At 37.2% G+C, this 11,206-nt stretch overlaps 1 protein-coding gene across 2 annotated transcripts; it reads left to right on the top strand.

Annotated features, from left to right (window-relative positions):
* Positions 1 to 1,807: 1,807 nt before the first annotated feature.
* Positions 1,808 to 10,863, top strand: TRM26 (RB1-inducible coiled-coil protein). Of its 2 annotated transcripts, none has more exons than XM_077390767.1 (6): positions 1,808 to 1,899; positions 4,951 to 5,155; positions 5,367 to 5,446; positions 6,029 to 7,891; positions 8,018 to 8,186; positions 9,595 to 10,863. In XM_077390767.1, exons 2-6 carry the CDS (start codon positions 5,074 to 5,076, stop codon positions 10,191 to 10,193), a joined length of 2,793 nt encoding a protein of 930 aa, XP_077246882.1. In that variant the 5' UTR covers positions 1,808 to 1,899; positions 4,951 to 5,073; the 3' UTR covers positions 10,194 to 10,863. The 2 variants fall into 2 exon arrangements, with proteins under 2 accessions (XP_077246882.1, XP_077246881.1); XM_077390766.1 differs by having other exon boundaries at positions 1,844 to 2,134.
* Positions 10,864 to 11,206: the final 343 nt, after the last annotated feature.

Genomic DNA, 11,206 nt, shown 5'->3' on the forward strand with positions numbered 1-11,206 from the left:
CATACCTGTTAGACCCAACAATTTCTTCTGTCATAATTGCTTTCACTAGATCCAAATGACCCAAGTTCTGTTCCTAGGGAGAACTTATGAAAATATTCATAAAAAATTCCATGGAAAAAAATTCCAACACCATGTTGAGAGTGGAGAGCATGGGATGCGGCTAGAAAATAGGGGAAAGAAAGACTTTTTTGAGTAGTTTGCCCCCTCTATGACGTTTTGGCTATAGCCCTCATTTTCAATGCCTGACTATGGGCATGTTTAGCTACCAAGACAAAAAAAATCCATGTAATATTTGTTTGCCCATTGAGAGGAGGACATAGAGGACTAGTGAAAGGGATTTGTGAGCGTGACGAGTGAGGAGAGCATGTGATGGGGCTAGAAATCAGAGGAAAAAAATAATCCTTGTTTAGAATAGATTTTCCTCCCCTGATTGAGTGATTTCCAATCCCATCACAATCTAGGTAAGTAAGGACTTCATGAAATTCATTTTCATAGTTGCCAAACATGCCCTATTAGGGCTGCAACATGATCGGGTTGGGTCGGGTTTTTCAAAACCTTAGTCTAACCCTGGATCCCATTATCTCGGCCCTGACCCGCTCTGACCCTGAGTCAAGGCCGAAAAGCCTCAACCCATTGCCCGCCCTACAGAGCTTAGCGCAGCCCTGGCCCATCTTGATTAGCCCTGATTGGGCCGGGCTGGCCCTGATTGACCCTAGCGCAAATACCTGTTAAAAATGCCAAAAATAAAGCAACTACATATCATATAGAACAAAATGATCAATAAACAGAGAAAGGGAACAAAATAAGATAATATGAATTCAACAACATGATGGGCAGCAGAGACAATAAATTAATAATAATAATCTAAAGAAAAATCAATTCAAGATAATAGAAAACATTAGCAAAAGAAACATGCACAAATGGTTCAATTATATAATAGAAAACTTAGGGTCAGGGCCGACCAGAGGTATTAACCCTAAACCCGATCCGACCCTGACTCAGGGCTTAGAAAATGAACCCTAACCCGCCCTCAGGGTTGGAAAAATCCAGCCCAGACCCTGTTCGGGCTCAGGGCGGGTCAGGGCTGATAGGGCCAAACTTGCACCCCTAGGGCTGCCCTATGTTCCAATCATTTTTTTTTTCATAGTTGCCAAATGTACCGTTAGTAGAGAAAATTTTCAATATGAAAAATAATTTCTCTTGAAAATGAATCATTTTTGCGTTGCATGAAAAATATTGTTGGCATAAATTTTTTCTTAAGATTTTTTTTTTACTTTCCACAATTTAAAGGGAAATGATATAGTTATGACTTATTCACAGGGAAATCATCATAAATTGAAAGTCCTTGTAAATAAAACTTGAACGATATTGGTTAAAAAAATCAAAATAAAATCATGTATCAATTGAAGAGAAGATGAGAGAGCACCGCTTGAGATGGTTTGGGCATATCCAAGAAGTGACTCGTGCTAAGTTGATGGAGTAAAAAGACGTAGGGTCAGACCGAATTCTATGCAGACAAACCCAACTAATGTCAGGATTAGATTTAGACTTAGCCGATTCCAACTAGCTTGGGACAAAGGCTTAGTTGGGTTGAGTTGAGTTGTATCCAAACATAAAGCGATCAAGTGGGATCCATCCTTGAACGGTTCTGATTACAACACGTGGTAAGTGAAAAGGCAAACATATTGGAGCGGACTACAACTTGAAAAATTCCAGCGAGCTACTGCAATTTCGTGACGGGTAGTAATCGGGCCGTCCCAAGTCGCTTTCGGACTTTTAACTCACAACGGTAAAATAATTAAGAAATCTCAGAGAGAAGGATAGGAAAAAAAAAATGCAATAAAAGAGAAGCTTCGCTTTCAGATTGTTTTTTCCAGCCATGGATTCTCATTTAAAAAGGTTCCCCTTTCTTCCATTTCTAGGGTTTCAATCCCAAAACCCTACCTTTAAATTTAGCACCTTTCAATTCTCTCTGCAATTCGTCATAAATCTTTACTCGATCCCGAGATCCTGGAATTCGATTTATTTCTCTGCGAATTCGTCTTTTTATTCACTGCGAATGGAATTTCTAGGGTTTCTATAAAATAGGAGTTCTTTGAGATGGATGCTGAATGTTTGAAGAATTTTCTCAGTGGTAATGTTCGATTTTTTTTATTTTTTATTTTTTCTGTTTCTTGATGATGCTAAGTGTGAATTTGTGTGCGAATTTGATGAGTTTCTTTTGAATTGAGCTCAAATATAGGGTTCCGAAGTTGTATTGTGGATGAAATTTGATGATTTTCATCAAATTTGTGTGTGAATTTGATGAGTTTCTTTTGAATTAACCTCAAATCTAGGGTTTGGAAGTTGGATTGTGGATGAAATTGATAAGATTAGAGTCTCTGGAAAGTAGAGAACTTTGTTGTTTGAATTGAATTTAAGGTCATGTTGAATTGAATTTAAGGTCATGAAATTCGTATTTTATTCGCTTTGAGATTCTAGAGACAAAGTTGTCTTTCTGTTCTTTTGTTTCTGTTTTTAAATTTGAATTTGACGTGTTTATTTTGAATTGAATTGAAATCTAGGGTTTGGGGAGTTCAATTTTGGATGAAATTGTTCATGGTACGGTGTGGTTTGTGTGTGAATTTGATTAGTTTTTTTTTTTTTAATTGAGCTGAAATCTAGGGTTTGGATGTTGGATTGTGAAAGAAATTTGTAGGGAATCTAACCAGGTAGAACTCACCCCTAAAAGCTAGCTGTTAGAGGGAGGGTGTCCATTCCCTTATAACCCATCCACATCCATTTCACATGTCCAATGTGGGACTATTGCTTTTGTGTGGAACCCCAACGAAATTGATAAGGTTAGATGCTCTAGAAAGTAGAGAACTCGGTTATTTGAATTGAAAGGAAGGTCATGAAATTCGCTTGTCATTCGGTTTTAGATTCTAGAGACGAAAATTGTTTCTGTTCTTCTTTTGTTTATATTTTTACATTCGAATTTGACGATTTTCTTTTGAATTGAATTGAAATCTAGGGTTTGGGGAGTTGAATTTTGGATGAAATTGCTATAACCCTATAACAAGAGACTCTCTAGGAAGAAGATAGCTTCACTGTTTAAATCAAACGGAATGTTGTGAAATTTGGTCTATTTCCTGTCTAAGTTTTGCACAATTTACCTATTCAAGGTTTTTATTTAGAAAAATGATGAGTTTATTTTGCATATAGGGTTGTGGGAGCTAAATTATGGATGTAATTAATATGATATGAGGCTCTAACAAGTAGATAATTTCATTGCACGTGAAATATGACATCATGAAACTCTGATTTCGGTTTGGTCTTTGACTGATAATTTTCTTTTATTCTTTTATTTATTGAGAAATTGATAACTTTATTGTGAATTAACCACTTAAGATGGTATTTGACTGCTTAAGATGGTTTGGGCATATCCAACGAGGCCTTTAGATGCTCCGGTGAGAAGAAGTGACTTGTGCCAAGTTGATGGAGTAAAAAGCGGTAGGGGAAGACCGAAAACAACTTGGGTAGAAACATTGAGGAAAGACTTGATGGCTAGGAATATAACAGAGAACATGACCTTGGTTAGGAGAGAATGGAAGAAAATGATCCATGTAGATGAACCCAACTAATGTAAGGATTATACTTAGTCAATTTGAGCAGGGTAGATCCTTTCCTCTTCTTCATGAAAATTTTCTAAAGAATTCATTAGCCGACCCCAACTAGTTTGGACAAAGGCTTAGTTGAGTTGTATTGTGAATTTAACTGAATTGGGATTTATGGGTTGAAGTGTTGAACTATAGATGGGATTGATATGATGAAGGCTCTAGAAAGCTGATAACTCTGTTGTTTAAATCAAAAGCAATTACATGAAATTTGGATGTTTTTCTGATTGAGGTTTGAGAGAGATGTTCATTTATCTATATATTTGTGTGCACTTGATGAGTTTAAATAAATTGAACTGAAACCATTAAAAAATAAATAATAAATAAATTGAACAAAAATCTAGGGATCTGGGACTTAAAATATTAGTCAAATTGATAGGATGAAAGATTCATTATAAAAAATGAAAGAAATGCTATAAATTCAGATGTGTTAGGTTTGGGATTCATGCGGAAAGATAGATGAAGTAATCATTGAATGTTTTCTTGCAGGCTATTAATTTCTAAGTCCCATTTGTTTCTTCCAAAATCCTTATGTATGAATTGTGTTATCCGGAAAAGAGAAGTGTTGGATCAAGTCAATTCAAACCTTGCATATTTGAATTGTATGAGTTTTAATCACACAAGTTCTGTCAACTGGCTATGTCAATTTTGAATTTAATTAGTGTCTCAAGAATTGGAAGAAACATTTTTTATTCTTTCGATATGCTCAGCTGAAGATGTTGATGGTGATTTGGATTATTTTCAGACTGCATTGGTTTGCTGTTGGTAGAATCTCTCTGTTCCTTTTTCTCTTTTGCGTAAATAAGAAATCCTTCTCATCCATAAACTAAAAGTATGGTGTTGATCTTAATGTTTGTAAAGTTCCTATGTTTATTTCATCTCAGCAATGCATTCCAAAAAATTCATATGATTTGAAACCCATCTAATTGAGATAATTGCTCACGATCTCAATAGCATATCTTTTAAATTTGATTAGGATATGGAGCTGCTAGCTCACATAAAAAGTCTATCCTTTTCTAAAAATTACTTAGTTTATTATTATAAGATGAAGTGGATTGTGTAATTGGTTGTGATATTATTTTGGAGCTTTATAATTCTGTTTTCAAGATCTGGGTTTAGATTTCAATTTTAATTAACGATGCAATGATTTTAACTCTACATGTGGCTTCACAGATTACAAGCTGGCGTTCTGATGTTTTTTTAACTTTATGATTTTGTTAAATTTAATTTCCAAATTTCTATTACTTTTTAATTGATGGTGCAACGATTTGAACTCTTCTTTGCGGCTTCACAGATTACACACTAGGTGCTTTGCGGTATATATGTCAGTAATGAACAATCTTCTCAGACTATCGTGGGATGAAACATAATTCCGCTACTAAAGAAATAAAGCTTTCAGGAAGTGTTATCTTTCTAAATGGGAGGCCTGTTGCATCTTTTTGACTTCAATCAGACGGGCACATCAAGGAAATTGTCGGCACATAAGAGACACACTGATGGTGAGGATTGCTACTTTTTCAATAAATATCATTTAAAATGGTGGTGAGCATCCCAACATAGGCACCAGAAAAGAAAAGCGCAACTCTAGTCAAAGTGATATCTCATTGTCTGAATTTTTAGTCAGGAAAATGTTTCCCCTTTTTATTTGCTTTTATGTCTTTACTCTTTTTGACCTGAAATTGTAATACCGTTGTTTCAACATCATGGCAGGCCTGGAAGCTCCGCGAAATAGTTTGGAGCTGCCCATAGAAGCATCACAAGGCTATCATTCCATGCATGAGAACATACCGGTAATCATCTTGTAGTTTTCTTGCTGGTTTTAGCCATCTCATATAAAAACTGCTCTTATTTTATAGTTTTCTAGGAAGCTTCCTTAAAATTTGCACAAAAGCTATACGACATATAGCTGATTTTTGCTGTGGGGGAACAGTTATAGACAGCATTATTTGGTTTAATCGATTTTATTTATTTCCTGTGTGAAAGCTATTGAAAATATAAGAATAGATGCAAGTCCCCAGTCTTTTATGCCAACTTACCTGTGAAACATTATCCCACTTGCTTGCATTACAATTGTACATTTTTTTGGATAGTGCATAAACAATTTAGAAAATAAAAGATGAGATGATTTGTCTCGGGAATCATTTTTATTTTAACATATTATGTCCCATTGCCAAAATTTATCATGACAGTTCAATCAATTAATTGGACTGTCATGAGCAAACAGAGATCATTACTGCATTCTTCATTGAAAAAAAACAAATTCTTACTTCGTTTAAACTCTTCTTTTATCATGACAGTTCAATCAATTATTTATCCATTTCATGTGTTCATGAACACATGTTGAACAATTTTTATATGGTTCTGGTTTTCAGTACTCATATCAAGTGAAGCAGCACTCCTTGAAGAAAAATGTTTATCCAAGTGGGGCCCCCATGAAGGAGTTGATTGATGAAGAGATGTCTAAACAAACAGAAACCAAACGTAATGTACCCAGTGTTGTTGCCCGTTTGATGGGGATATCAAGTGAAGCATCATTCCTTGAAAAAGAATGCAAGGACTTGATTGACCAAGATTTGTCTAAGCAAACAGAAACCAGACGTAATGCACCCAGCGTTGTTGCCCGTTTGATGGGGATGGATATGTTACCATCTGACATGAAACCCATGGTCCACTCAAATGAAAAAAAAGATAAATATGCGAGGAACAATATACTGAGAAAGGACTTTTTAGACGCTGAAAATGTTCCAACTCACCACAGCACACTTAATTCAAAACCCTTCAAGCAAATGAAACAAGATTTTCTCTCCCATGTTAACAAACGAGAACCTGAACAATCCAGGAATAGCCTTAAGTCAGCAAAACTGCCACATCGAGAACATCCCCAAGAGGAGCAACTACAGAAGTTCAAGAAAGAATTTGAAGCATGGCAAGCATCCAAGGTTTGGGAACGTTCAAGGAGTGTTGGCCTGGACAATAGTCCTGGACAACGGAAAGATGGCCAAACCCTTGCACAAGAACTTCTCAACAGGGAAAAGATGGCACGCTATGCATATGTTGACAGGAATGAAGGACATGAAAATCATATCCAACCCAAGGATTACACGTTGCCTATTAAATTGAAACAAAGTGGCTTACAACATGGATACAGGAGTGAAAATTTTCAACCTAGCGGAAAGGAAGCCACGACTTTAAGGAACAGAACGAAGACTAGTGACTTTGAACAGTTCTCCCGGGTGGGCTGTGATGAGAAGTGTGGCAAATCTTCTTTATCCACGAGGATAGTGATATTGAAGCCTTGTCCTGAAAGGACTGATGACAAAGAAGAGTCCTGGGCCGGTTCATCGGAGATGGAGGAAGGCAGTAATAGTATTGAAGCTTTTCTCGAAGAGGTGAAGGAAAGGCTCAGATTTGAAATGCAAGGGAATGCTAAAAAGAATTCTGCGGTCAGAGGTGCTGGAGTTGAGACTCCTTTCAGTGAGAGGCCAACAGACCCAAAAGAAATTGCTCGACATATAGCAAAACAAGTCAGAGAAAGTGTTACTAGGGACCTTGGAATGAATTTGCTGAGATCAGAATCGACCAGATCATATAGAAGTGAAATTCAGTTCAATGAACCAGGTTCCCCTGAGTTTATCAACAGAGACACCAGAAAATTCTTATCGGAACGACTTAAGAATGTCCTAAGAAATGAAACAAGTGTGGATGTTCCCACAATCATTGATGGAAGCTCAGGAAGCTCTTTATTAGCCAACGAAGGGGTGAAATTGAGATCAACGGAAGATGTTTTAAAGACTGGGAAAAAGGTGAGTTTCTGTGAAAACATGAAATATGAGACTGAAACAAAAACCAGATCGTTCAGGCATGAGCATAAAAACAATGAGGCATTTGACAGTGGAGTAATGTCGCCAAGGAACCTTATCAGATCATTGTCAGCACCAGTAACTGGAACATCATTTGGGAAGCTTCTTTTAGAGGAACCACATGTTTTAACAGGGGCCCACATCAGAAGGAAGCTTGAAGCCACTGAAAATGTTTCAGTGGAAGCGAGAAAAAACAGGAAGGATAGGTTCACTTTCAAAGGGAAGGTTTCCAATTTGAGAGATAGTTTAAGTCTCAAAGGTAGATTCTTCAGCAAGAAGATTCAATCAGAAGTGAAATTAGGAGCAAGTGAATTTGATTCTATGAAGGCTTTTATGACTCTACCGTCTGTTGTGATGAATTTGGGAACCACACAGGCAAGAATTCTAATTAAACTCAAGTCCTGTATCTTACATTTGAAAACATAATTACACGCTAAACTTCAGTTCCTTTTCTTTTCTCTTTCTTTTCCTAAATGTATTTTTCATGTTGTTTGTTCTCAGGAGAACTCAACTGAGGTGCCTCCAAGCCCTGCATCTGTGGGCAGCAGTGCTCATGAGGAGTTATCTAAGCCAGGATACCATCCAAGCCCGGTCTCTCCGTTAGATGTACCTTTTCTTGATGATCATCCCATGCCACAGATATTCGGAGAGATCAGCTGCAGCCTTCATGGTAGGAATATTCATTTGTTATTCCAGTGAACACACACGCACACATCCAGACCCACATATGAAGGATGATCAAATGTGAGTTAACCACACAGAATTTCTGTGTGGATTAACATCGCATTTTTCTGATCTTTGTCAGTGTGTAGGGAACATCACCTGCTAGGGTGGAGGGACTGAAGATGCTTTGGTTATGACTTTAGTCCAGTCAAAGATAAGATGTTTGTGATGTTGGCTCCATTGGAATTTGGTGTAAATCGAACCAGTCTAGATCTCCTTTAATCCATGTGATATAATGATGTATATAGTACATTTATATCATATGCATATGATAGAAAAAAGAGGCTAATGATAAATGCACCCATCTTTTAAGCATGCCCGCCTTCCCTTTAGTGTTTTTATTACATATTTCTTTGTTATAAAATCACTACAGGGGGACATAAATTGAATTTTCTCCAAAATGTCTGTGGATGTATCTTTCAGATACGCTTGTGAGTTTCTGACCCTTCACTATTTGAAAAAAACTAATTGTCCTTGACACTGTGAAGCACCACCCACGATGGCTGTCTATTTAGTATTTGTAGCGAGTTTGGTAGTAACACTCTCTATCCTTTAGAGCAATTTTCACTCCAATGAATTTAAACCATGTCTGCTTGTTTGGTCTCTAATAGACTCAACTTATATCTATGTTATATATACAATGCAAATATTTGGCTGGTAAAATGACCTGCCCACTTTTTTGTCAATCTGGGCAGAATCCCCATAGCGTTTCAATTAAATAGAATGCCCAAGGATTGTGCATTCAAGTTGGTAACAGAACAAAGAATCCCAACCCTCTAGAGCAATCAATAATGTTGGTTTCATTTCTTACTTTCCACACTATCAAAGTGCGATTCCAGTGAGCCCGCATTTTGATCAGAGAGAGCCATGAATATCCTGGGTTGAAATGACTGTCCTATTCTATGATGAAACCTGACAAAAATAAAGAGATTGCCAAATAACCAAAATCCCTCAATATCACACTCCTTCAGAAAATCAAATTTTATAATAGATTGGATGCTTGTTATAGAACAAAACTTAAAGCCCAGTCTACAAGTTTTGTCTTTGCCCAGTCTACAAGTTTTGTCTTTTTATTTACTGGGGCATCTCCTTTTTAAGAACTGGCTTTCATATCCTTAACATTATGGATTGATCAAATCACACGGAGCCATGAGTAAAAATGCCCTTGATAATTCTCTTTTCCTTGTTAAAATAGATTTTATTCTTTTACTACTGCTCTCTAACTCTCTTCATGGGTATTGCACATGCTACTCAGCCCTAATTTGTGTAATATTAATACAAGTGCAACTTAATTAAGTGCAAGTTGATATTTGTAAGATGTATTTTATGTTTTTTGCTCTTCATTACTTGCCCAGAGCTGAGGCGGCAGCTGACTGAACTCCAGTGTGATCGATCTGAAGAAGCAGCTACTGAGGAGGATCCCTTGGAGGCTGAAGTGGTCAATTTAGAAGGCCAAGCCCAAGTTTACATAAGAGACGTTCTTGTTGCTTCTGGTTTGTATGAGGGGTCCTCTAAACTAACAAATTCAATTGATAGCCGGGTGTTCGAGGAAGTAGAAGCAGCTTACAGAGAAGGTAAAAGGGAGGGTGAGGCAGATGCCAAGGATCATGGCGACAACAAGGTAAATCACAAAGTGCTATTTGATTTGTTGAATGAGGCGTTAGCAACTATATCAGGACCTTCTGTAACTAGATCCAGATTTATGAGAGGAATTATCGGTCCCACCACGATGGTCCCACGTGGAAAAAATTTATTAGAAGATGTTTGGAAGGGAATCAGCATTTATGTATATCCTCCAATGGATGGATGCCATTCACTCGATGGCATGGTGTCGTATGATCTGAGGATGACCCCTTGGGCAAGTATGATGGGTGATGAGATCGCTGTGATAGGAAAAGAGATGGAATGGATGATTCTAGGAGATTTGGTTGAGGAAGTAATGAGGGATATGTGATGCTAATTGTGTGCAAATTTCAGTAGCTAGCTTATGTGGGTTTTGATTATTTGGCAAGGTTTTGAGATATGTTAGCTGGATGTAAGGGGATGATTGTGAATTATGTATATTAAAGGTGGAATTTATGTAAGTCCAGTGTGGATAGGATGCACAAAAAGGCCATAACAGTGTTGTAGAAGTCTGTACATGGGATGATGGCAAGCCCATGCTCAGTGATTCTTGGACATCTGTACATGGGGATGATGGCAAGCCCATGCTCAGTGATTCTTGGACATCCATAAGTAACAGGATTTCTAATAAAATTCACGGGAGTAAGATTGTTTTTCTGAATGTGGCATTTGGCTGTTCATTTGGTTGCTTCTGTATTCGCAAGTGGACGCGAGATAACTCAATTCTTGTTGATCTTTTGAGCCTTCAGCATGATACTGGACAATCCCACAGAGTCGTCGCGTCTCACAAGCGCAGTCCTGAATGAGGATCATCACTCTGGTGCACATGTATAGAAAAAAATAGTTATTCTCCAATCCCATTTTTCAGTTATATATACATGTATGTGTTTGTTAGTGTGTGGGTTTCGAGCACTATGCAGTTCTTAGTTATTAGCATAAAATATCTAATTGTACATACAGTGCTAATTACTGACATGAGAAACCCTTTTCATGTTTTGATATTCGCACTGATATTCTTGATATTCTTCATACTGCCATATTTTGATAAAGGGGGTGAACTCACCTTGTCTTTTATTATTTAACTAGTCTTCAAAAGCTATCACAATTCCCAAAAGCTCTCAGCAATTCGTCCTTCAATTTAGCAGTCCTCTACATATAATTATTAGATTGAAGATCAATCTAACAATTCTACATGCCAAGTTAAAGAAAGATGAAGAGAAGAGAGAGAGGAGCGGAGGAGAAGAGATTTCTCCAATGTGACTTTAATGGGATTTATGAATTATACTAAATTTATCCTTAAATTCTCTATTTAAAGGCTACTGATATTTGCACTACCATGTTTTG

The sequence above is a fragment of the Tasmannia lanceolata genome, unplaced genomic scaffold (assembly GCF_043159265.1).
Source record: "Tasmannia lanceolata isolate RefF3 unplaced genomic scaffold, GAP_Taslan_0.1 ptg000011l, whole genome shotgun sequence".
NCBI lineage: Eukaryota > Viridiplantae > Streptophyta > Magnoliopsida > Canellales > Winteraceae > Tasmannia > Tasmannia lanceolata.

Coding starts and splice junctions, on each gene's coding strand:
- TRM26 (XM_077390767.1), top strand. CDS start 5,074: ATGGGAGGCCTGTTGCATCTTTTTGACTTCAATCAGACGGGCACATCA. Junction 5,447..6,028: donor CCATGCATGAGAACATACCG/GTAATCATCTTG, acceptor TCTGGTTTTCAG/TACTCATATCAAGTGAAGCA. Junction 7,892..8,017: donor TGAATTTGGGAACCACACAG/GCAAGAATTCTA, acceptor GTTTGTTCTCAG/GAGAACTCAACTGAGGTGCC.